This window comes from Heliconius melpomene, chromosome 6 (genome assembly GCF_056956725.1).
Source record: "Heliconius melpomene rosina isolate 202511_hmr_F chromosome 6, ASM5695672v1, whole genome shotgun sequence".
NCBI classification, from domain to species: Eukaryota; Metazoa; Arthropoda; class Insecta; order Lepidoptera; family Nymphalidae; genus Heliconius; species Heliconius melpomene.
The window spans coordinates 8,041,074-8,068,010 of NC_140394.1; the positions used below are offsets into that span (position 1 = coordinate 8,041,074).

General features: G+C 31.1%; 4 protein-coding genes across 5 annotated transcripts; 1 reads left to right on the forward strand and 3 right to left on the reverse strand.

Annotated features, from left to right (window-relative positions):
* Positions 1-1,761: 1,761 nt before the first annotated feature.
* Positions 1,762-5,966, reverse strand: LOC146538337 (NPC intracellular cholesterol transporter 1-like). Its single transcript, XM_085186656.1, has one exon. It carries the CDS (start codon positions 5,360-5,362, stop codon positions 2,555-2,557), a length of 2,808 nt encoding a protein of 935 aa, XP_085042782.1. The 5' UTR covers positions 5,363-5,966; the 3' UTR covers positions 1,762-2,554.
* A 410-nt stretch (positions 5,967-6,376) lies between these two features.
* On the forward strand, positions 6,377-9,062 carry LOC146538338 (uncharacterized). Its single transcript, XM_085186658.1, has 5 exons — positions 6,377-7,064; positions 7,445-7,561; positions 7,908-8,054; positions 8,265-8,486; positions 8,793-9,062. Exons 1-5 carry the CDS (start codon positions 6,597-6,599, stop codon positions 9,057-9,059), a joined length of 1,221 nt encoding a protein of 406 aa, XP_085042784.1. The 5' UTR covers positions 6,377-6,596; the 3' UTR covers positions 9,060-9,062.
* LOC146538339 (uncharacterized) lies at positions 9,049-12,709 on the reverse strand. The gene is made up of 4 exons (XM_085186657.1): positions 12,367-12,709; positions 12,133-12,299; positions 9,969-11,038; positions 9,049-9,515 (listed from the first exon to the last, which is right to left on the reverse strand). Exons 1-4 carry the CDS (start codon positions 12,525-12,527, stop codon positions 9,120-9,122), a joined length of 1,794 nt encoding a protein of 597 aa, XP_085042783.1. The 5' UTR covers positions 12,528-12,709; the 3' UTR covers positions 9,049-9,119.
* Positions 12,710-13,381: 672 nt separating this feature from the next.
* Positions 13,382-26,705, reverse strand: PolZ1 (DNA polymerase zeta catalytic subunit). Of its 2 annotated transcripts, XM_085186659.1 has the most exons (20): positions 26,404-26,705; positions 26,210-26,337; positions 25,786-25,914; positions 25,255-25,349; positions 24,016-24,806; positions 23,461-23,641; positions 23,036-23,130; positions 21,513-22,645; positions 21,164-21,280; positions 20,215-20,899; positions 19,763-19,954; positions 19,340-19,460; positions 18,383-18,627; positions 17,807-17,964; positions 16,150-16,287; positions 15,809-15,946; positions 15,218-15,408; positions 14,783-15,010; positions 14,006-14,219; positions 13,382-13,616 (listed from the first exon to the last, which is right to left on the reverse strand). In XM_085186659.1, the coding sequence occupies exons 1-20, from the start codon at positions 26,471-26,473 to the stop codon at positions 13,458-13,460; spliced, it is 5,208 nt and encodes a 1,735-aa protein (XP_085042785.1). In that variant the 5' UTR covers positions 26,474-26,705; the 3' UTR covers positions 13,382-13,457. The 2 variants fall into 2 exon arrangements, with proteins under 2 accessions (XP_085042785.1, XP_085042786.1); XM_085186660.1 differs by lacking the exons at positions 25,255-25,349; positions 25,786-25,914; positions 26,210-26,337; positions 26,404-26,705 and having other exon boundaries at positions 24,173-24,310.
* Positions 26,706-26,937: the final 232 nt, after the last annotated feature.

The following is a 26,937-nucleotide window of genomic DNA, read 5'->3' on the forward strand; positions in this document are numbered from 1 at the left end:
GTCCCACGGATAACGGCAGCTCTACGTTGGCGTTGTGTAGGTTCATGTCAATGGTGCAGGAGCACATTGTGCCGCACCCAGCACCAACACCAAGTCACGACTCCGCGGCTTTATCTCGCGAAGTGATTAGTAAGGAGGGAGTTCACGTACGGCGCCTCCCTCTAGTTTTGCAACGTCAGCTATCAGATTTGCTGATTGCTATGTAACTCTACCCGATTACACAAAAATATTAGAAAGATCAGGAATGGGATGGCTTAGTAACTAAGGCTTCTATCCCACTTCTGATGTTAGAAACTATTGGAAATATTAAATAAAGTGGGAAAGGTAATGAATTAAAACAAGGCTTCAAATAATTATTAAACAACCAAAGGGAATTATCTAGCAGTCTAATAACAATATTTGGTTCTCAAGAATCCATCGGGCAGAGTGACGTTAGCGATCCTTTTCTTTCGGTCGTCGTTGACAGCCCATAAAAGTGCCAGCCAGTAATTAGAGTCGTTCTTATATAACCTCTATGGTCATTATTTCTAATTATTTCTAACAATATATAGATTAATGTTGACAATGACAACTTTAGTGACGCAGGTCTCACGGACTCTGTATAGCAAAATACATCGATGGCAGATCAAAAGTTATACGTTTTTTTTAAACCACTCCGTCTCACAGACACGTATGGCGGGTATCACCAATGGCGAGTAAGAAAAGTTTGAGTCCTTTCTTAAATAATAACAAAAGTATCGTAGAAATTTTATTTCCAATTTATTAAAAAAAGAAGTTCTTGGTCAATTTACGTTGTCTCAACAGCCAAAGTTCACGTTTTTCTTCCTTAATACTTTTAAATTATGATCTCGTCGCTTGTGATGAATCACTCGGTCAGTAACTCAGTACCAACATGACATTGATCATTGTATAAATAACAAAGAAACGGAGCATTTAATAATTGATTGGGTCTTATGAAAATAAATAATTACAGCATCAAATCTTATATTTCATAAAATTTCTTTGACAGAAGGCAAAGTTCGAGGCCATTCTAATTTTAGATAATGTTATATTTTTCTAAGATATATACATTATACACGTTTATATATACAATAGATATCGAGGCCGTCAAGGCGCAGGACACAAGGGTATGACTGTAACGCGACGGTTATGGGTTCGATCTACATTCGGAATAATGAAATATTATTTACTAATATTTTCATTTACTTCGCTCTGGCACCAAGGCAAAAGCCCACGCGCTGAGTTCCCCCACTCAACGCAATGCCCCGAAAAAATCGACGGAAAAGGGAGAACGGAGTATCTCAACACTAGGTTCCTTCTGCCGACCCTACTGTGTGCGGGATTCAACGTGAAGCTGATTCAATTTAATATTGTTTACAATAGATAAATCTACGATGCTGTCCATAACAAAGGCATATAACGGCTAACCTTCCTTACTTCACCTTAGAAGTCATGGACTTTAACATATAAGTTTAAAATACATAGGTTATCTATTATAACAAGCAGCTGTTTTTCTGTTTAGTAGAATATATTTGTTACAACGAGAATATTATAAATATATGCCTCATATTAAATTGATAACGATGATTCATCTGGTTGATTTAAAAATAAATGACAATCATTTACTTCTTGAACTTTAGTCATTGATTCTTTTACAATCAATATATTTAATTAATGTTTATATACAATTTTAGCCAAGTTATCACAATAATGAAGTTGTAAATGAGTTATAAAAAAATTCTTATTGCAATAAAAGACATGTTAGAAAAAGAAATATTTTTATTATTTTGTCATAAAATATACCACATAAGAAATTACAAAAATGATTCAAAGACAGAATTCAAATGAAATGGAGTAATTCAAACGAACAAAGTAATTGAGTTGTGACAATTGATGTTTTCATTGTATGCCTCCTACACTGTTAAACCTAAACATAGCACTGAAATTTGCAGGAACATTGTGAACGACATGGTAATCCCAGCGAAGTAGCTGGGTAATAATTGTAATTGTAGTTTTTGATTTAATGGTCAAAATGTGTAAATGTGAGTTAAGCTGTAGGACGTTTTGAATTTTGGCTTGGCTTTTGGGCCAAAACAAAATTTTGCAAAACAAAAAAATTGACGCAAAAAAAAAACGCAAAATTGTGCGGAACATAGCATCGCTCAGCTCTACCAGTCGTGCACAGCATGTGGCGGACCTAGTATGTATATTAAAATATAACTATAATATACTAATATAACTATAATTAATTGTTCAACTAACAATTTAGAGTATTAGTTGTTAGTTTTTGGCTCATCATTCAATGCTAAATACTCGAGTAATTACTTAACAATTAGATTTATTATTACAAAAAATAGGCACTTTAATTTATTTCTCTAAAACTATGTTACAAATCTATTTTCTCATACAAAAATAACATTTGAGTCGAAATAATTTTCAACAGTGACAATAAACAAATACATATGTATATAAACAATAGAGTAGATCTTAAGTTACTAAATATTTTTTGTGCATATTGTATGTAAAACTATTGGTTAACTTAATAAATAAAGCATCATAAACTCTCATTTATTTGTTTTTCTTTGTCGTGAGACTTATCATTTAATTCTACAGCTTCAGGTGATTTCTCTCTTTCTTCCCCAACTTTATATCGATCTGGACCAATAAGTGATAAAACTACAGGCAAGAAACATAGACCATTGAACAGCCCAAAAATTATGACAAGTAAAAATATTTTGAAAAACGATTGGAATGTGTAGGCTTTTGACATACTAAGTAATGATAAAGAAAGTAATGTGGAACCACCACCCAACAACACAGCGGAGCCTATAGACGTAACGGTTTGATATGCCCTTTCATGTCGATTACCCTGCGTTATTGTCAAAAAGGTGTGCCCAACGTGGGCAGCATAATCAACACAAAGTCCAATAGCAAGTTCCAGGCCGATACAACAGACGATGTCGACAGTCATCCCCCACCTCTGCATCCAACCTAACACGTTAACTATTGTTAATAAAACGCAAATAAATATCCACAAGCACATTTGAAGATTCGTTATCAAAATAACAGTGCATATCATAACACAGAATAAAGCCAATTCAATGTTTCTTTCGACTTCAACTGCTATTATCTCGTCCGTGACCCAATTAGCAAAAGCTTTCGACCACACACTTCGATAGCCTGTACCGGTCGTTATATTGGTTAATTTAACGACTTCCTTAACACCATTCATAGCAGGTATATACTCTGTCGGACCTTCAAATTTTGTAAATTTAAATGACATAGACGAAACAGTTATATTATGAAAGGAACGTCCACAAATAAGAGGTTCTGTAAACCGGAAGTTTAATTGGAAACGTCCACCAACTTCGCTAAAAAGGAATCTATTTAAATATTTATTAAATTCTACATCAGACAAACTTGATGAATTAAGCAAGTCACAATGAAAATTATTCAAAACATAGCCATGAAAATTGTCTACCCATGTAGAGACCTCAGCTATGTAGGACTGGTTCCTTAATTCTTGCACCATACCATGCAACTTGGCAAATTCATTGTGATAGTCCATATCACCCAAGAAAACAAACCCAGGTTGCCCCTCATCTGGGTAATACTTATCATGCATGTTTATAAAATCTTTATAATATGTACCATCTGGTATAAACCATCTGGGATCAAATCTTTGTTCTAATTTCAACACTGATGCTATACTAAAACAAGTCATTATTATAGTAAATAATAAAATAATAGCTTTCCCAGATTTAGTGAATATAACTTTTTTATACATAACTGCAAGTACTTTTTGGAACAAGGTTTTCTCAGTTGATATTTTAATTTCATTTTTGTGTTTATAACAGAAGATAATACCATTTCTCTTCTGGTCAATTCTTCTGATATCTAAAGTGAAAATGGCAACATAAAATGTAACAGAATAACAAAAGATAAAAAAGACTCCAGCTGCCGCATAAATGCAAAATGACTTTAAAGATGGCAAAATTGTGATGGCTCCAATTAAGAGTGCAACTATGTCAGTAAAAGATGTTATTACAATTGACACGCCAGCATGTTTCAGCATGTGACCAACTCTGACAGGAACACTTTTATTCTTATCTGATGCTTCAACTGTTTTCCAACAAGCATTCATTACAAACATATCATCAACACCAAGACCCATTAATAGAAATGGTAGAGATGAATGAACAGGTCCAAAAGGGACACCAAATAAAGAGCACCAACTTACTGCACTTATGTAAGCCATTCCAACATTCAACAAACCAACACTTCCTAATGTTAGTCGAATCTCCAACCAGTTAAAACGTGAAACTGCTACAAGAACATAACAAAACATCAATACTATACCTATAAATAATTTATCTACTTCTTGAAACATAGACTCCCCACTTATATCTGCGAAGCTTCTGCCTGCTTGATAAAAAACTTTGACATTATTACTAGACAAGGATTGGGCCAACTTTAAAAATTCATTCTCCCAAATTGTTAATGGAACTGATACCCATTCTTCAGTACCAACCAAGTTACCAACATCATTAAGATTAACATCTGTCATGTTGACATACATGTACCAAGTTAATAAAAGAGATTTTGCCTTCACTATACTACCATTTTCATCATACTCTACTCCACCTAACAACTTAGTGAAATCCATAGGATGACCGGTTCTAGGATTAATTTTTTCTTCATTAACTTTTTTGATAATTTCACTTTTTGTAACATTCTCTAATAGAGTTATATTATTCTTCCAAATATCTAATATGTTATATTGTAAACATGTTATTGGAAAACTTTTCAGTAAATCACAATAAAATTGATCATCTAATAACAGAGAAAAATCAGTATAGTCTACCTTATTTGTACTATTAGCTGTATCATCAGATCTAGATTTCCAATTTGTACTACCCAAACTATTAACAACAGGGACTTTAAAACATAAGTCATTCATAGCATAAGTTTTGTTATTATAATGAGCTGTTAGTGAGTTAACATTATTAGTGGCATTGTAAACAAATTGGAGAATGTTTCGATCCAAGACATTATCTGCTTTGATAAGTAAATTCTGAAGTCTAAAATTTGTTCCAAAGTTGTTTATATACCAATTAGTGTCTAAATAAAAGTCTGAATCAGGTGGTACCCATAATTTCATAGGATTTTTTTCTATATGAAATGTGTATAATCCACCACAACTCAGGAATACAAACGCCCATGTCGCCACTATTATTCTCCATGGATGTCTTGCAACAATTACTCCAAGGGAATAAAAAATCCTTTCAATGAATGCAACAAAAACAGAAGAAATTGTTTCCCATAGTTGTTGAGGAGAGTTTATTTTTTTCTTGTTAGGCATTACCTATACTAAAAATATCACAGAACTATAAACGTGTAAATCACTTATGTCACTTCACACAATATAATGCTATACAATTTTATTTTCACTATAACTTTCACAGAATTTTGCATTCAAGATGACATTACTATGATTACTATAATAAATATATGATCCCTGGTGAGTAGCACATAAACAACTACTTCCAAAGTATGTGCTTTTCAAATGTAGCATATTATCAGTAAATAAGTACTGAAAATTTTCTCCGCGTCTGAGACTAAAATGTATTGTATAACATTTTACGATAGTACCGATATCACTTATGTTCAGACATATATATATTTTATTATTTCTTCTAATATTTTATAAACGATATTTGTTTCTCACATTTGTGTATGCTGGTTTTTTAAAAGTTTTTTTGTTCAATTTACTTTCTTTAAAACTGGCGGGAAGACAATTTGGGTTATTGTTTCTGTGTATTTTGAGTTCACTATATAGCGGTATAATCCGTACGCTACTAAAGTATACTAACAAAGTCAAAGAAAACCACTCGAGTTTACAATATTACTGCACGCGTATTACATACATGAGTATTGGCCTATTGGCGAAGATTGAAAAAATGTCAAGCGAGATCTTAGATTTGAAGCACAAAACTGCTAATGGCTGTCCGCTATCACTGTCAGAAATAATCAAAGACAATGTCACATTTAGCCTATATGTTATTATTTTCATACGCAAATTGAATTCGTAAAAATATATTATTTTAATTTAATATGGATATTGTTATCCTTTACTTAACATAACACAATATTCAAATATTATTTATTTCATGTTTTTTTGCGTGTTAGTATATCAGGAACATAATAACGCGCTCACAAGTCTAGATGTAAGAAAATCGTTTACGAAGGCTATCCGGGCCATCACAAGCGTATAAGCAGCTTTACAAAATTATTAAGACCTAATAAAAGAAATTCAATGTTCCCAACCCTTGACATGTCTACTGTCAAAAATATTGTCAATGTCATTTAAATTTCTATTTAAGATTGTGATACGTCATACGCTACATTACAATTACAAACTACAAAACAAAGTATTTACTATTTATCTTTTTAATATCAAAGCTAATGTAATAGATATTTAATTAATTATTGTTATACAAATTGTAAAATATTAATTGTCTAAAAAAACTCCAAATATTATTCGTTCTTTATTCAAGGAAGACTATATAGTTATATACAGTTTAAACTGTAAAAACATGAAATATATTTCAAAATTATTAGATAGTATTAACCGTTGCTTAATACCGAAACTAGCCAAAAATATTGATGAAACTACGAACCATGTAGAATTTACTATTCGTAATAATAATTTAGATCAGAATTTTCAATTATTGGAACAATATCTTGGAGACTTCGATTTGGCGAATACTAAAGAAGCTTCAACAATCATATCGGCTTTACTTATTCTCTATAAAGAGTTATCTTGTGATTGTCCGGGGAATGGAGAAAAATCACAAGAGTATTCGAAAAAATTAAACATTTATTTTGAGCTATTATGTGGCATACGTCTTGATAATATACTTTATCAAAATATAACAAATTTTAATATACAAGAAATATATGATAAATGCTTAGAGAACCTGCATTATAAACTCACATATGATAATTTTAAAAAATATCCAGGCCAGATTGAAGTATACTGTTCAATTGTGAAAGATGTTAGAGTAAGTATATTACATAGTTTACTGTTCTACAATATTTATAATTTATTATTTTGTGATAATATTGTAAAGGTGCACTTTCCGTTTAGTTTATCATGTTAATCTCATTAATAACTGGTTCAAATTTAAAACTTTTTGTGTTGGACAGTCCATTTATTGCAGGATGGTCAGGATTGAATAAGGCTCTATTATTTCATGTAAAATATTTCCATATCTGTGCCTGTTTCACACATTATACAAAACTTTTAGTTGTTTTTTTTTTATCATGGCTGAGGAGCCGCATGTAAAAAATAGGACTTTATGATACCAAGCCATACAGATAATAGCTTTAATTACTACATAATGCAAACTAATTAGTTTCATTTTGCACTTAATATTTTCAGAAATCTAGTATTACGCCACAAAGAATATTTCCTGTGTCGCTACTTCTCATTGATGATTATATTACATCAAACAAAAGCAAAGGATTAATCTGTTGTTTATCTATATTAAGATGTCTGGTAAGGAAATTTACATTCCACCAAGATGTACTTAGCATTCTATGAAATCCTGTGTACTACCTAGGACTTTTATCTCAAGTATAAGTTTAAGGACCTTTTAAATGTATATAATATCTACCATCAGCATTGATTTCACCTAAGTCACAGTCCAGTGTAAAAATGATAAAAGGGCTTGGAAAGTGATATAATTCATTTAATGTTAGTAAAGTGCATGTATGGTAATTAAGTGCAGCAGGATAAATTAAACAGATGTGGGTTTGAATCCCACTCAGGAGAATATTATAAACTATTGGCTTAAATCAGTCACTTATTTCTTATATATTTATATGAGTATTTTCAAAATTAGGAATACAACGATTTTGAAGGCGGCAATTATTATGAAGTTATATACAGAAGTTTAACTAAGGCTTTCATCGAAAAGGATGGTGACATTACAAAGTTGACACATGCATGCCTCTTGGAACTTTGTAGAATTTTCCCTCCTGAATTGAAGGTGAGATTTTCCTAAGAGATATATAGTATTTTTTTTTAATTGTGAAAGGAAAGTAGTTTTTCTACTAGTGTAAATTAGTGTAAATGCTTTGGTGTTGGGCTCCATCCACACTTGGGGACCAATTTTATATAAATTATTTGCAGTTCTCTCTGACTGCCCCATTATATACAGGTTATAGCATAAACCTGATTATATATATTTTAATTTTAGAGCACCAGATTAGAAGAAATGTTTAGTAGTATTCTGGACCAGATAAGCACAGAATCAAATCTGTACAGAAAAACTGAATGTTTTAGATTTGCAAAGAACATTATACAATTACACCAAGTAGATTGTATCAGTGAAAGTGACTTCAAAATTATAATTTGTGACAGCTTAGATTTTTGCACTAATGAAGCGGTGGCAGATATACTCTTAGATGTTACACTTCAGGTAATTTACTTCTAGCACTTTTAATTTTTTCTAGCTTCACTCTGTATGGCATTACAGTCACTCACTTGCGACATCCAGCTTGACAGCCTCAAAATCCAAAACTTTTCTTAGACCAGGGAAGGGAAAACACGTAATTTACATAAAAAGTGTTCATATTGATAAATAGTTTACATATAAAACCGAAAATTATATACATTTTAGGTTCCTTCTGGTAAAGTGAACCTCAAATTATCGCTAGATGAAGAGTTACATCTATGCTTTTAACTTACTTATTAGTAAATTATTAAGCTATTTTAAAATTTTCAGAGCTTAGAGGAATGGATCAAATACTGTTGGTGTGCTTGGAAATTTTCTACAGATCACAAGGTAATTTCAGCATTATTAAAGGTTCTCTATGAATGTAATAATGAAGAAACAGTTGCACATATACAAAGACTTCTTGTAACTTTGATCAGTATTAGCAAAGCTGAAGAACAGAAGCAAATTATGAATAACTTAGAAAAAGCAAATCTTGTAAAAAAAGCTAATTTTAGGGATAGAGTAAATACAATAAAACAAGAGATAAAACTGTAAAAATATATTTTATTTATGAACAAATATACCCCTTAAATATAATAATTTTCATCAGTAATTTTAATTTGTATCATTTTTAATATTATTGAGAGCTTCACATACTTGAGTAATATTAGGTCTGCGTTTCCAGCTGTTATTGAAACAACTACTAGCTAAATTAAAAATTTTATTAGCTCTAGTCCATGATTCAACAGTAGCATCTAGTAGCTGACTAATATCATTATCAGTGCAATTATCCTCAACATAATGTTTTATATTAAAGTTGTAACCGTTGTGTTTAACTATGGGTTTTAAACCTGTAAGTAGTTCTAACAACACAATGCCATAGCTAAATATGTCTGTTTTTTGTGTAACAGTGCCTTGTAAAGCTTCAGGTGCCATATATGCTGAAGTTCCCATGAAGCATGTTGTCATAAATGTTGAATCATATTGCTTAGCGACACCAAAATCACATAGCTGTGAAATAATAATTGATAGTTGATATTAATTTATTCTATCTTTTTTAAAAAATAATTAAATATATTATAATAATTGTATATGTAACTCGATCAATGGATCAACTGTGGTCTATAGCTCTTGCTCTTACCCATAGACTCTGTACTTGTCCAATTCACCCCTATATATGATTAGTTAGGGACTTTCAGTGGTGTTTGTCCAAAAACACAAATTCAGCACATATTTGGGAAATTGAGAATTTTTGGAAGTCATAATTTTAAATGAATATAGCTTAGTAATAGGTATGTGGAATATACTAGTTAAAAACTATCCGTCTATAAATAAGATCGAAAAATTAATAGATTTTTAAAACATTACATTAAGGCCTATATCTATGTTATCATATTTATATTCAGATGCTGACCCACTGCATCATGATGGTCTTAAAAATATAAAATAATAGTAAATAGTTACCTTGGGTATACAGTCTTTAGTTAAAAGAATATTTGCTGTCTTAATATCTCCATGAACAAATTTTTTATATAATTTTGGTAATTCTGGATCATTTACAGATTCTATGTCGCCACTACTTTTTAGTGTGTGTTCGCTTGTGTGTAAATATTTCAAACCCTCAGCTATTTCTGTCATTATAAATATTCTTAGTGATTCATCTTTTAATTCTTTTGACTCTATTTTATCCTGTAAGCAACCTCCATCTATATATTCAGAAACAATGCATGGAGTAGGTCCATTTTGTGAGAAACCTATGATAGAGACAATGTTTCTATGTCTATAAAGGGATAAATATTTAACTTCAGCATTAAAAATCTTCATTGCAATATCAGGTTTCCGCTCAATCTTAAGATTACTATGTGCTTTCTTCACAGCAATCATTCCATAAATATGATGTTTTCCAACAAAAACATCACCAAAACCACCACTTCCTATTTTTCCTATAAGTCCCTTTGGGCCTTTTTCTAATACATTTGAAAAGTTGCCTGTAATAGTTTCCAATTCATGATAATCAAAATCAAACAGTTTTTCATCTTGTAAAATGTCAATGTCTATTCCAGTCGATGTAATAGGAATATCTGGAAATGACTGTTGATAATTATTCATATCATATTTACTATACTCTTGAGAAACATTTTCAGCATAACTCTGATATGAACTTTCACTACCATCGGTATTATTTGTTAAAGGTGTAGTTGACTTTTGACTAATATTCTTAGATGCCATGAGTACACTTAGAGCTGGTAAGTTCATAGATCTTTCTGTATCTGTGTCTTTTGAGAATCCTATTAAGTCTGATTCTGATTTATTTGAATCCTTATATTCATTTGTGCTAGTTTTAGGAAACTTTATCATATCACTAACTGACTCCATTTGTCTTGTTGTACCATCATAGAACTTGTTTGAAGACATCATTTTATGTGTTGGTATTTCATTGAATTGTTGAAGTGAACTCTCTTCATTTAGCATTTTAGTAAGATCTGTGGTAACGAATGCAGCTGGACCATATGATGGGCGCTCAGGCAATGGTTCTGAAGAAAATTAATCATCATCATCAATATAATCTCTAGAATATGTTTTAATAATACATATATGTATAAACAATATATAAACAACAAACAAATTTGTATTAATTATAAGTTAAAATTGTGGTTTACATACTGTATTTACGTACTGTATACAAAGTCACTATAAATGCTATTCATGGAGCTGTGAGATAATAGGTCAATAAATCAGAAAAAGATAACTTTATAGGTCACAATTAATGAAGCTAATGTGTTTTACAAAAATAACTATGAAGATAATACACTGATGGCACTGTACAAAACACTAATATAACAATGTCAATAGAAGTTTAAGACTTATAAGAAATAGAATATCATAAATGACTTAAATTATTTTCTTGGCTTTAATAATTATCTATTGAATAGGTGACATGTTATAGTTTGTGGAAACTTGATTGGTGTATGTAGTATTTATTGTGTGTTATTAGAATATATTTATTGTACTCCATGTTTCCCTTAAAAATAAATAAAAAATAAATGTTAAAACATCCACCGCTAAACATAAGGATCTTATTCTCAAACTTAGAACACATTTCAATATAATTATAACTGTTTATCTAATTCAAAACTATAAATATAGTTTTTTTTTAACATGGAATGAGGCTTTCAGAAAAGACAACATAAGAACAACACAGTTAGGAACATTATAATGGGCAACCTTCCCTCCAAAAAATATATTGAAATAAAAAAAGCTAAATAAAAGTTTAAAAAAATGTTGTTTTCTTTGTTTACATTTTGTCTCAAGCCCAAAGAGACAAAATGTCTAAAATGTTAGGTGACTATAGTACACCTTATTAATTAAATAATATATTATATGTATCTTCAGGTTTTATCCTGCATAACAGAGTAAGCAAAGAAAACATAGTCTCAAGGCACTCAGGCCTTCATTTTCTATCAGAGTTAGGTCATTGCATTTTGAATGGCCAAAATAAATATCACACTTTGTTACACCAGAAATGAAAATAATTGAAAAAGCCAACAAACTTACAGTCAGATGCCATCTCATTGTGCCACCTATTTGTCCCTATTTTAAATTACAGATAACTAATTAGCCAATTTACCTTGCAACATGTTCGCTATTTCATCAGCCGCTCTAAATATTTGTGCTTTGATCAAAATATTTTTTAAATGATGTAAAGTTGGTCGAACTCTTCCAGATGTTCCCCATTCATCCATGAGTATCTCTGCACATTTTTGGTTGTTTGCTTTTGCATGTTCTTCTATTAAGCTATAAAGCACAAGAAACTTATAGTTGTATTTTTAAAAATTGTACATTTTTAATAATGCTTTCTTACCTTATGTGTTCATTATTATATTTGTGACCAGAATTTTCGTCTAGTAAATTTTTTGGTATAATTGACATTACCCGTTTCCAATCATCATTAATTTCTAATATATTAATAACTTTGCAAAGTGCGTCAGCACGTAGTTTGCGAAGTTCGTCTTTTTTGTTCATGATGAAATGTTCAAAAATTAAAAATTTTAAAACTCACAATCTTCAACAGAGATAATTTAAAAAAATAACATTTTGAACTTTAGATGATGAAACGTGTCTACTATCTCCTGCGTTAAGGAAAACTAGGATTCATAAAACTGCACTTTGGGATTTCCCAGACTACAGAAAGAACACAAATAAATGTCAGATTTGACAAGATAACAGAAGTCAAAATATGCAAATTAAACATAAATGCGTTCTGAAATTAATTATAGATCTAGATTTGTTATAACCCATTTATTGTATATATTTATTTAAACATAAAAGTGGATGTATCTTTTTATTCTAAGATTAAACTATCTCACTTGGATAAATATCTTTTTAATGTATTTTTCTTACAAATAGAAATTAATAAAATATTAAAATATTAGACGATCGTAGCGCAATGAGACATTACTAATTTTAAGTTGATATTGAAATTATTTATTCCTCTTCTCTGAAAAGAAATTTACAAATCATAGAACAAAACACGAAGTAACACCACCATAAATGTAGAACAAAGTGTTCTAGCACTATATCGTTTTTCCTACAACCTATCTTTCTGTTTGCGGGAGAGGCATGAAACTAGTAAAAATATGTAGTTGTTGCCTCTTTAAAAAATGAACAATTTTCATTTTATAGTCAATTTTCCGTGAAATTTTTGTACGCACCACATTTTTTTTTATAATTCGATCGATGTGTATTATTCTGTTCTGTTCAATTCTTATATGTCGAAAACAGCCCAACAGATAAATCAGAAAGAAACCAAGAAAAATCTATACAATCAGATCTTATTAACCAGATTAATATTTAGGATAAAAGGATGACACAAGAAATAATTAAAATATTTTAATTGATTTTATTTACATTATAAAATAAATACAAAATTCAATTGGCCTGCATTTCATGATTTCATATAAGACTTTCTTCCAAGTAAACTGGAGGTAAGTTTGTTACGATGTCATGAGTCTGATGCAACTTCTGTAGCGTATATACTCTACGCCAAAGTACCGGACATTCCGTATTTTCACATTTTAAGTATTGTGAATGCCCACAACATGATTTACAAATCTGTAACAAATTTAAAACAGTACATTTTTCAAGTTACTTAGTGTTAAGATACTCCGTTCCCCACTTTATAAGATTTTTCTTTTCTTTGTTGGGTATTGAATGAAAATAATTAATTACCTAAGGGCGAATCCAACCCGCAATCGCCTTGTTAAGGCTCAAATACTGGGTGACGATGACCTCAAACGGAACTTAATAAAATATTATTATAAAGTTTACTTTTAAAAATGAAACAGTACAAGAGATGTAGGGTGGTTGTCAAAAAGCAGTATAACATGGTTTAGGCCAAGCAAGTAACGTCACACCCCACTATTCATGAACACTCACACAAATACAAAGCTCAGCTTAGACTTAGCGGACTGTAGTTGGTTCAGATATTAAACAAAATTTACCTGATAACAATAATCCATATGAGTGTGATCACGATCTAGTTTAGACAATATAACAGCCATTGACGTTTGTTTTTTCAAGGCACAACTATGACAGAGGGCTCTGGTGCCTTTCGCACCGCACACCGCACATCGACCCCGCTGCATATACCGCGCTATACCGCCGGTGGTAGCTCTTTCGATTTGCGCTTCACGGTTCCAACCGATCTCTTGCCACCTAAATAGAAAAATATTTTTATAGGAATTATGTTTCGGGTTCTACTTATTTTCTAATAACTTAAAACCATTTTAAATATAATATTTAATAATTTAACCACAAAGACACTTGAGGTCGTCGTGGCGCAGAAGTACAAGTATGCGACTGTAAATGCGACAGGTTCCTACTTGAAGTAATGAAATATATCGAGTCATCCAAAGAATAATGTCCTATTAGCAAAGAAGTATATAGAACATGGTTCTTCGGATATGTCGATATATTAATATTTTCATTTACTCGCTCTAGTAACGAGGCAAAGCGCGGCATGGGTTCCGCCACTCGACATACGATGCCTCCAGAATTTTGACGATATTTTGAGCGGAAAGTGAAGAACGGAAGTCTCTTAACACTAGATTCCCAGCATGAAGCTAAAATGTACATAAAAAATCTATATTACTGTTAAGTTTTATCAAAATCCGTTCAGTAGCTTTTGTGTGAAAGTGGAAGAAACATCAATAATTACAAACATTCACATTTCTAATATAAAGTAGAATTAGTAGCATAATACTATTATCAACAAGTACCACTTAAACACATCGACTCCAAGCAGCGACAGACACCTATGCAAAGGTGGTAACAGCACGCGTGTCACGTAATAGCTGACGTGGGGGGTGAGTGCGGGTTCACGCATCACTTCCCGGGGGGTGTACGCCAGGCGCACTAGCGGCGTGTTGGGGGCCCCCGCACACACTAGCCACGATACCCGCTCTCCGGTACGAGGTAGACTGCGACGATCACGTGATAATGCTCGTCTGGAATATTAAATTATTAAGTTTTTTCCGCTAAGAATGCTCAGAGTTAAGACACTGAGTTTCCCACGCATTGCCCAATTAACGAAACAATACGTCTGAATTAGCAGAATAAAATAATTCATTTCTCTTGTGCTATCAAGCAAAAAACTGCAAAGACCTATGCTATATACAAATAATATACGATAGAAGCATAAAACAATTTATTACTTGGCTATTTCATTAGGCGGGGCTGAAGCCCCAGGCCTGTACCCCGCAGCACCATGGTATTCTCTTGTAAAAAGTAATTCTTGCGACGATAAAGAACCATCAGCTAATTTAGTCAATATTTTGTAAACATGCTGTTTGACACGCGACATGTCACCGGTTTCGAATAACTCGCATAGAGCCTTTTGCAACAGCTGAAACAAGTTTTAAATAATTTTCATTTACATGTACATGTATTATTATTTTTTTTGAAGAGACACAGACAAATTTAAATAGAAAAAACTTGGATGAATTCTTTAACAAGAAGAGATTATTATACATATATACACAGTTATGGGTAATTCGACCTATTCAAGTGAAGGGGGATGTACATGAAATCATTTCACAAGATGTTTTTTTTTAAGAATTTCGATATTCCGATGTCAATTTTAGTTTTAAGAACAGCTGGTTAAATATTGGTACATCAATTTATAGAAAATGTAAAGCAAAAAATGATTGTTTTTTGTCTGTCAACTTTTTACGATCGATCATAAAATTCGTACAGAAATTTTGGTACGTGAGCGCATATTTTACCAGTTTTTTTGTTTATATTACCTTTACACCAGCGGGGCAGCCATCTCTTCGAACAGTTTCTATACCTTTAGCTTCATATATTGGCTTCTCTTGATCTACAGTTTCATACATGTAACCAACATATCGTTTTTTCGTTTGTAATATACACGGCTGGTAAACCTGTATAATGGATTTGAAAAATATTATATCATAATTAATAGATATCAAAATAAAGTGTATTTTAACAACCATATGCGAAAAAACAATCTACACGTAAATTAGAATCAGTAATTTCTAAGATTAGATCTTTAAATTTATAATGCTAAGTATTGATTTGTTATAGTGTTACGTAATAAATATTAAAAATTCAATGATTCACTTACCTTTTCCAATTTTAACAAAACCGGTGATGGATTGTCCGCGGTAACTGCGTCAGCTATCTGTTGTCCTATCTCAAAAGCCTCAGCTCGAGTACCGCCTGGTACTAGCACGAACATAGAATCTGTGTCTCCGTATACAACCTAGAAACGAAATAAACCAATTTTTTTACATCAGTACAAAGAAAAACATATAGTAAAAAATAAATAAACTCAGGTGATAAACAAACATTTACAGGCGATAGTATACTCCTAAGATAAAAAAAAATGTTTATTAATTTATACCAATTAATCGCGTATATTTTGATATTCGAAAATATATTTTATAAAACCCAACTTTTTCAAACTTTATAAATAGTTTTATTTAAAATGTTCAGAAATATTACAGGGAAAGCGTAAATTAGCGAGAACTTGTGAGACATTTAATTTAGCTGGGTGGGTTCAATGGGTAATATACTCCAGATTATAACAATATAATGCTATATCATTCATATATCATTTTTTACACTGTGTCCCGCATATAGTAAGACAGGCAGAAGGAACTTAGTGTTAAGACGCTCTGTTCTCCAATTTCTGCCAAATTTTCGAATCATTGCGTGTCTTTATATTAATAGACTAGCGGACGCGCGCAGCTTCGCTTGCGGAATTTAGGGGTGAATTCTAATAAACCACGAAACATGTGTTCAATGGAATATTTTTAAGAGTCTAAATTTCAAATTTTATAAAAATCGGTGGCGATTAAAAGATTTTTCCATACAATCTTTCAACCCCTTATTTGCACCCTTAGGGGGTGAATTCTAGGAAACCATGAAACACATGTTCAATCAAATATTTTTAAGAGTCTAAATTAAAATTTTATAATAATCGGTGGCGTTTTAAAGATTTTTCCATACAAACTTTCTACCCCTTATTTGCACCCTTAGGGGGAGAATTCTAGAAAACCATGAAACACGTATTCAATTAAATACTTTTAAAAATCTAAATTTCAAATTTTATAAAAATCGGTGCCGATTTAATTTTTTTTCCATACAAACTTTGAACCCCTATTTCACCCCTTTAGGGTAAAAATTTTTCAAAATCCCTTCTTAGTGGATGTCCAGATTACGAAAGTAAACATCTGTCCAAATTTCACGTTTCTACCATCAGCGGTTACGGCTGTGCGTGCGTCTTACCTCAGTCAGTGAGGACAAGTCCTTTTATATATATAGACTAGCGGACGCGCGCAGCTTCGCTAGCGTATTTAAGGGTGAATTCTAATAACCCATGAAACATGTGTTCAATGAAATACTTTTAAAAATCTAAATTTCAAATTTTATTAAAATCGGTGCCGATTTAATTTTTTTTCCATACAAACTTTGAACCCCTATTTCACCCCTTTAGGGTTAAAATTTTTCAAAATCCCTTCTTAGTGGATGTCCAGATTACGAAAGTAAACTTTTGTCCAAATTTAACGTTTCTACGCACAGCGGTTACGCCTGTGCGTGCGTCTTACCTCAGTCAGTGAGGACAAGTCCTTTTATATATATAGATAATAATTCAATCCGCCGAATGGAAATCGAATCCACAATCATCGTCTTAAAGTCACGCGTGCCACTGCGCCACGGACTCAATAATATTCTATAATTTATATTTATATAAATTTCAATTTATATAAAATTAGTACCTTAGCATTCCAATGGCCATTTTGTACAAGTTTGATAGCGCGTTGTAATGTTTCTCTGCCTTTTGCTACGACGCTATCACCTACTTCTACACATGGCATTCGCCCACTGAAATTAGCTGCTGTATATCCATATGTCACATTCGCTATTAATTTTAAACCTAAAAATATATGTTTAAGAATATGTGTATGATTTTTTTAATTTTTAATATGTAACGCAATTTCAGAGCTTACGGAGAATAAGTGTGCAGAATGGTGTTATGAAGTCTTAAGCGGTGGAGATTTTAAAGACTTTAATTTTCGTTTTCCTTAAAATGTGTATAAAATTTATATATACCTTTATAATTAATTAGCTTAATAACAAACATATATAATTTCAAAGTTACACATAAAACTTTAAACACGAGTAGGGAGAAACGAAATACATATCATGTATTTTTACATTAAAAAAAATCAAAACTAACTGAAACGAACGTAAGCTTTCCATACACTAAATTTACAGACGATTTAAAACTGCATGTAAAAATCTCATTTAAAAAACGACATTTCATTTAATTTCAGTAAAAATAATGAACACACCTAACTGTCTAGAATGCATTGCCTTCTTGACAGCTTCATCAGTTTGCAGTTTCATGCCTTTTTTCACGGCTTGTCTCGCTGCCAATATTCTTCTCAATAAAGAAGGCAAAACCCCGCGACGGACGGACGGTTTAATAAAACCTACACCTACTGGAGACCAATGTACTAAGCCACTTTTGATAAGGGTTTCCAATTTCGGTTGTGGTATACGTAGACGCCAAGCTCCAAATTCGTATGGTGCATCTCTAAAACGTAAATAATAAACTGTATAATACAGAATGTTAGTTACTATAAATGTTAATTAATTATCCCTGACACTAAAAGAAAAAAAATAACTAGAAAAGCTAAGAACACTTTCGATTAGGTCACATTTCAGACAGAAAAACTAAATTAAATTCAGTTCAACCGTTTAGGAGCTATAAAGCCAAAGACAGACATACAAGTACACAGATACACAGACACGTCAAACTTATAACACGCTTCCGTTTTTGTCGTTAAAAATGACAAATATGAAAGAAAGTAAAATGTTGGCCTTTGTGGCATAGCAGTGCGGTAGTACAATATTTACCCAAACACGATAGTTGTAGTTTCCTTTTTTACTTGGGGTAACAAAGCGGGGCTTTTAGTTGAGACGCTAAACGTAACCATGTCTCGAAATTAAGCGGAAAATAAGAAAATGGAAGATCTTAACACTAGGATAATTTTTAACTATAAAGAAAAAGGAAAATATTAAGGGAGCCCCATAGGATGTAACGTATATATGTACGTTTAAATAGTTATATCTTAGCTCTCAGCCTAGTTTAGGTATCATAGAAAAACCAAGACATATAACTAATAATGAATCCATCTAATCTAGTAATAATAAATAAAGTATAAGATCAAATAAAAACCACTAGCTTCGTTAGAAAGATATGTAAAACTGTAAGTACTAAATATAAAAAGTTTCAATTGTGTTACCCATTAATATTTTGTATCCTCCCAATGCAGGTGGAAAAGCAGTAGTTGTAAGCAATCATCATGGACGGATAAAGGCTTTGGAAATCTAACACAATTACTGGATCAGTGTAGAAACGAGATTCTGCAAAACGATTTAGTCCTTGGATTAGTAGATCCATGAACATTTCTGATGGTACCAACAATAATTGTAGAAAAAAAATGATCACATGGTAATTCATCATAAGGTACACTACAAAATTTCAAAACTTAATATTGAAAGTTTACATGAAATTTACAAAAACAAATTTTAAGATTTTCATTATCTTACAATCAAAAAATGTATTTTCACATATCAGTTATATGGGTGTAATCCTAATTATTATTGTGAGAGTTATCATCAAGCTAATAAACAGAACCAAAAACAAAGTTTGCAATAATACTAACCTGGTTCAAATATCAATGGTAGGCATTCAGGAGCTCGCATAGCTGCTCGTTGCTTTACAGTGGGTGATAATGCGACCAAATTAAGTGGTCTTGCAGCCCTAAGCATCAATGATTCAACTCTAAATTGGGACCCTCGGGATAAAACCTCCCACCATTGTAAACCGAAGAGGCGAGCTAGTTCAGATGTTCGATCTTGAAAATACATAATATAATTGTATTTTTATTTTAATTATTTATTGCTTGAAATTCCATATACAATTGTTCACCATAGTAGAATATGAACTCAGAAATTTCAGTAGGTAATAAGAAAAAGCTTTGTTATATTTTAACTTCAATTATAATTTGTAATATATAACATAAAATATAACTATTAATCATAACGATATTTAAATATTTTTTTCATGAAAAATAATTACTCATAACTAATTAAAACAATGTAACGCAATACATACTTATCATATCCAGTTTTTCTAACATTCTAACAGTCCCATTTAATTTTGTCATATAATAGTCAACAGGAATCCACCTTAATATTCTAGATTCTTCGTTCCACCATTTCGACAACTGTGTGTAAGAGTATTTCTGCACTCTTTCATTCAATATAACGTACATGCAATTTTCGAAGCTATAACTCGATAATGCCAATTCGTATCGAAACAATCGCCATACGTTGAAAGTCACTCTACCAATAACACGACCTTCCATTTCATTTTCGTCGTGTTTGTATCGTTTTTGCCGATTTTTCTCCGTTATTCTAGACATTTCTCTAATCATTTCTAGTCCTAAAACTTGGGCTCTTTCCAGAAGGTAACCCCAAGAACTAGCTTCTATTTCATATCCACACATTATATCAGGATCATGTTTTTTAACGCTTTCAATTACTTTCTCTAATATCTCGTTTTCGCTACTGATATAACGGATTTCACTATTAATCCCACATCTATCTAAGAATTTTGGATCTTTTAATTCATTTACTACGTAAATTTCCGTAATATTTCTTTGTAAAAAATGCTTTGGAGGACAATCATTTGTAATTGCTATGAAAACGGCTTGTATTGGATCTAATGCTGGATCGGGATTCAATTCGCCTCTAACTGATGTATGGACTTCTAATAACATAAGAGTAAGGAAGTCAGTCTGTAAAATATATTTTTTTTATTACATTAATAATGATTATTATTTCAAATTATATTTTTATTTATAGTCTCAAAATTACATAAAAATATCAGAAATAGATCAGATCAGATCTTAAATGAATTTGAAAAAATCAATGATATCCATCCATCAGCCTTTTAAGGTCCACTTCTGGACATAGGCCTCCCCCAATACTCGCCACTCCGTCCGGCGTCCGTTAAAAATCAATGATATAAGTAAGTTAAATACTAAAATTGAAATGTTTACCTCAACTGTAGGATTATTAAAAGTGGTTTCTTTATTACATTCACTATTTCCAAAGCATAGATATGATCCATCAGGTTGCATGGTAACTTGAAGTGTGTTATTTAAATCAGAACCTTCCTGTAGATGAGAAAATATATATTTTGTTTTGTGTTGTTTTTTTAACTTCATGCTAATGGAGCCCTTTAGCAGAGTAGAGGAACCTAATGTCAAGAAACTCCTTTCCGCATTTTTTTTCTCTGTTGATCAATGATGGAAGAATGAATTGTCTTGATATTAGGTTGCTATATGCGGAATACAGTGTATAAATAAATTAAATTCATAATTCATTTTGATTAGCAAAGTTTCAAACCTTTTCACTTTCCAGACTTAAGCTATTTTCAAGTTCATTTAATCCAATCGCTTGTGAGCTTTCTAGCTCATCTATATTTACTATTTTATCATCATCACAAGTTTCATAAATTTTTGCTCCATTTGCATTATTTTCTATACATTTTGTAATTTCACTTTTTAATGGAGGTTTTTTTAAGGGTCCTAATACACACGTTCTATTTCCAGCTAGTAACAATTTTAAAGCTTCCGGCTTAGTTTCTTCAGACATTTCATTACTTTGTAAAAATAGTAATTGCCGCCATTCTTCTATACTTGTAACATTTTGTATTTTATCAAAGGGCTTCTGGTCTTTAGCTAATTTACTTGACAATTTTAATACAATTTGACCAATTTCAATTTTGTCGCCAGCATCTTTATAATTAGAGTAATATGGTTCTGGGTTTTTATTGTTTGGTATTTTCAAATCATGTAATGAAGATTTTACATGAAGCAATGTAGGTGGCCTAATTTTCGGAGTCAGTACTATATTATTTAACTTGTTCTTCTCATTAGACACTGTATCATAAGTTATTTCATTTTTTATACTAAATGTTTGTTCTGTTTTAACTTCTGTACTTAAAAATTCTTTGTCGTGACTATTTTGTTCTGTAAAATCTGCTGACAAATCGAAAAACCTGGATTTATCATAAAAACTTTCAATACCCATTTTATTTTCTTCGGGTGATGATTCATATGTATCAGAAAAAGATATTGATAATTCATTTTTCGCTATAATTTTAGACGGGCCTGGCCGAGGTTCAAATTTGTTATCTGTATCGTATTTAACAACTAATTCATTATTCTGTGTATGCTTACTTGTAAAACTAATTTTATTAACTAAATCTGTTATTGATACTTTACTTTCATCATTTATAATATTTTTAACTGGTGTTTGTGTATCTTTCTTAACACTCTTTTTTAAATGTAAACTAGAAATATCATCTATTGTTTCTCTCGAAACATTTATTTCATCTATATCATCGTCATTATTTATATCATTTTTGTTATTATCATTATTGCTGAAAACAACTTCATTTGTTTTCTTTTTGCCCTTTGGTCGCGTTAAACCTAATTTGAAGGATCTCATTTTTCTTTTTCTAACTTTTTTAACATCTGAAACAAATACACAAAACTTCAAAAGTGTATCAATATGCTATATGTTGTTTTCTTTCCTGGAATTTAGGAGCAAGGCCAACTAATATTTAAGGTATAAATTCGAATATAAACTAAAATTCCATTAGATAAGAACGTATAATTTTTCTTCATGCTATACTAAATTAGTTATATGTTTCAAAAATATTTTTCTATCCTTGGAGTGGAATAATATTTTTTTACGTTACATTTATATGTCATGACCGCCATGTCCTTACTTACTTAATAATAAGACCGTTTTTTAAATGTTTGTATGACAGTAAACATATAATTTGATAAACCTATCAAAAAAATATTTGTGAATATAAAAGTATTTCAAGATGATGAAGATATATAAAAAAATCGTCTTACGATCATCATCACATGTTCCATCTAACTGTGGTATATTGACTTCTTCCCAGAAAGAATCATGCCATGAAAGTGTTTCTTCAGTTTTCTCTTTCATGCTGTAATTATTAACTGAAATATATTATTTAAATTACATTAAAATGTAATAACGAAACCAATGATATATCTAGAACAAATAGATAAGAATACTTTTATTAGGCCGTCGTGGCGCAGTGGGATAGCACCCGACTGTAACTTCGGTTGTGGGCTCTATTGATAGTATGAATACATTTAGTTTATTTTCATTTCTCCTCTCTGGTAGGCAAAATACAGAATGTCACAAGAACTAAATTGCAGGACGAAATGTCTTAATACTATGTTGTCTCTGCTTACCAACTATACGGAAAAACGTTAAAAGCTATTAAAAATAATATTGTTGTTTTTCATACCTTTTTTCAGGATCTAAAAGGATCGTATCTTCATTAAATATTTGTGAATATTCACTATCTAATTCGTTTTCATCTTCACAATTGTTGGCTGGTGTTCCCATTACACTATCATTTTCAACTTCAACTGGTTTCTCTTCTAAATCTTGAAGCATATCCACAAGTTCTAAGTCTTCATTGTCCACTAAAAAATAAAATTTATATTATACAGCTTTTTTAATATTGGAAACAAAATATGTATTGGTATCTTGGATTTTTTTAGGTCTATATTTTAATATACACGAGTGGCTCCGTCCGCTTAAACAAAATATACAAAATCTTTATATTAATCGTAGCTTATTTGTTATTATGATATACAAATATTCAAATGAAATAATTGATTCTATGGAGTGGAGATTTAGCCTACAGCCAACGTTTACATTCAGACATTGTTCCTCTGCTAAGCTAAGGGCCTAATATAACTTGATATAAAATTAGATTTCTTAACTCTGATAGCAAAATTTTGACTGTTATCAAATATTGTAAAAAAAATAAAAAAATATGTGATTTCATACTTACACAAAATTTGACTATATTGAAAGGAAAAACTACTATTTAACGCAACATCTTCATCAACTAATGTGTTATCATCATCATACATGGAGATGTCACTAGATCTTCTTAAAGTCACATTTGAACTTATGTTAACTGAATTATCTTGGATGTGATTACTTACGTCCGTAGCATTAAGTAATTGTGAATTTTCTTTACTTTCGGCTGGATAGTTTATTATTTCTATTTTCGCTTCACTTTTTACGATTGGCTTATTGTTATCATCTAAATTAGATATTTTCATATTAATTAATTTCTCATATTTATTATGTGTTTCTGTTTCATCAACACCTAATCTTCCTTGCGATAACGATTTAGAGTTCATTGAAAGATTAAGCTGTTTTCGCCTTTCTCGTTCTTGATTCCATACTTCTTCTAAGCCTGGATTCTCTACACCATCTCCTCTGCCAACTCTTTGACGATTTATTATATGTGATGCAATACAATCAACTTCATAATAACAACTGCTTTCCGGTTTAAGCCCAAATTCATCATAAGATTGTATAGGGTCATCACTAGCTTGAGATATACCATTCTTTCTAAATTTCACATATTGCAAATCAATACTACTCATTCCAAAAAGATTGAAATCAATAAAAAATTGCAGAGTAAAATTTAGGTGGGATTCATGGGGTTGAAGTGCTTGACCCAGTATAGCGCCATTGCTACAAAGTTCCACTGCTTGTCTAATTAAGCCAGGATTATACAAAAATATCTTCAAAAACAGATGTTCTTTATCGTGGAATCCATAGAATGGTCTAGAAAATATTTAAATATATGAAAACTGTGAATTATAATTAGATACATCGATGGCCCCTATGTATACACAGATATGTCAAAATATAAGGTTCAAAAGGGAAGAAAATAAAGATTTAACTTGCTCTAAAAAAAGATACTATACAGTGTTTTTGTCATCATCACTTTTAACAAAATCACTAATTTAACTATTCTATAAAAGCCTAATACAATTAAAACAAAAATGGAAAAGTGTTCTTTTTATATATATTTGATATATAACATATTGGTTATTTTTTGTGTGGTAAATAGAGAGGATAATGAAATGTTTCTAATATGCCACTAGTATTGTGTTGTTAGATGCACATTAGGAAAGTTTAGCATATTTATACACATTTTGTACAATAAAATAAAAAATATTAGCATATAATATAAAATATATCAATGTAAAAAAAGATCTTTAGCACTTACAGTCCTTTCACTAAAGTTATTTTGTATACATGTTGATTTGCAGAGGATGCTTGTTTTAAAGCTATATTTAAAGCTTTGTCAAGGCTGGCAGAAATCTGAAAAGAATATTAAATAAATCATGCTTCATGCTGTATCCCGCACATAGCAGGGAACCTAGTGTATGACAGTCCATTCTCCACTTTCCGTCAATTTTTAGAGGCATTGCGTGTTGAGTGGCGGCAGTGACGCCGCGCTTTGCCTCAACACCAGAGTGAAGAAATGGAAATATAATTTTATACAAAAAATATTTTAATTCCCCGAGTGGGGATTGAACCAACAGCTAGTCACATTTACAGTTTTCAGGTTTCTTTCGCGCCACTACTGGCCTCAAATATTTAATTGTGTTAAAGTATTTGTTGTTCCTTATAAATTAAAAGCAATACTTAAGACTATTCTAACCTGTCAACATGTTATGTCTAGCTAATTTTATTTACTAATCACATATATAAAAAATTTATTCGAAATTATAATTTTAATTTACATTGAACTCACTTGATACAAAAATTGTGGTTCTGGATTAGGTGTAGGGCATGGTATATAGAAATAAGGAAATACACCATGTATATGTGCACATGCCTTATATCCCTCCGGCGTTGGTCCAAACACTCGTAATATTGGTACCTATAACGTCATCAATTCTTTTATATACCACATTTCAAAGGTTACACTAGTTTAAGCGTTTTCTAGTTAACTGTCTAAATTCAAGAGATTATGCTCTGTTTTGCTAGAGCAAAAAAACCTATAACCATTGTTTTTACACCAATCTTGGCAATAATATATATAAACAATGGGGTCTTTAAAGTTCTGTTCTATGTTAACGGTTATACTGATTATTGTAAAAAAACAATTTTGATTAATGTTTATGAAATAAAAATATCTTAAAAATAAAAATTAAAGATCTTAAAATCATGAATACTTGTTTAATGTTAGTTCCTCTAAATTCAGAATAGTTAACATCTATTGCTGGTATAGGCCGTGACATATAGTGATCACAAACCACAATCCTTACTGAAAATTCAGGTTTAATTCCAACTTCATCTGAAACTACAAACTGTCATTAGCAAATTGGGCAAAAAAAGTAGATGTTTTAAGTAAGCCTCAAAAACTCACTTGTATCACAATAACTTTTTCTTGAACTTGCAGTTATAGAAGAAATTAAGTTGTTTGAACTGGAGAACATTTCAAAAAGTTCACTCAACCTGAAGTAACATAATTTTTAGCAGTACTTTCAACTTTGGCAGTTAAATAGTAATAGGATATGCAATCCACACAATAAAACTTGTATTTTTGTTGTATTATTATTTTTGTTAAAACTGCAAAGAGAATTTTGAAATAGTTATAACTTATAACAAATAAAATTCAAAAGATCGTATCATCGTAGTTTGATAGTTTGACATCTGATATTATACCAGTACGCCACAGAATAAATATCTAAAGGGTATATGTGTATGTGTTATTGTGTTCTGTTGTGGTATAAATAAACTGTACGGTACGGTAAAGTACGTCTCACCATGAGTGCATTTTTGGATTTCCTATAGATAGTTATTCAGTAATAGCAAAGAGAAAATATAATGAACAAAATTTCCAATTATTTTAAATTTCCAATTATTTAAAATAATCAATTAATCATGAGTTGACTATAAC

Excerpts from the sequence above, each read along its gene's own strand:
- LOC146538338 (XM_085186658.1), top strand. The coding sequence starts at position 6,597 with ATGAAATATATTTCAAAATTATTAGATAGTATTAACCGTTGCTTAATA. Across the intron at positions 7,065-7,444 it reads CAATTGTGAAAGATGTTAGA|AAATCTAGTATTACGCCACA; the intron begins GTAAGTATATTA and ends TAATATTTTCAG. Across the intron at positions 8,055-8,264 it reads TTTTCCCTCCTGAATTGAAG|AGCACCAGATTAGAAGAAAT; the intron begins GTGAGATTTTCC and ends TTTTAATTTTAG.
- LOC146538339 (XM_085186657.1), bottom strand. The coding sequence starts at position 12,527 with ATGAACAAAAAAGACGAACTTCGCAAACTACGTGCTGACGCACTTTGC. Across the intron at positions 12,300-12,366 it reads TATAATAATGAACACATAAG|CTTAATAGAAGAACATGCAA; the intron begins GTAAGAAAGCAT and ends TGTGCTTTATAG. Across the intron at positions 11,039-12,132 it reads AATAGCGAACATGTTGCAAG|AACCATTGCCTGAGCGCCCA; the intron begins GTAAATTGGCTA and ends AATTTTCTTCAG.
- LOC146538337 (XM_085186656.1), bottom strand. The coding sequence starts at position 5,362 with ATGCCTAACAAGAAAAAAATAAACTCTCCTCAACAACTATGGGAAACA.
- PolZ1 (XM_085186659.1), bottom strand. The coding sequence starts at position 26,473 with ATGTTCTCCAGTTCAAACAACTTAATTTCTTCTATAACTGCAAGTTCA. Across the intron at positions 23,131-23,460 it reads CTTTTAGATCCTGAAAAAAG|CATGAAAGAGAAAACTGAAG; the intron begins GTATGAAAAACA and ends TAATAATTACAG. Across the intron at positions 13,617-14,005 it reads ATATGGATTATTGTTATCAG|ATTTGTAAATCATGTTGTGG; the intron begins GTAAATTTTGTT and ends AATTTGTTACAG.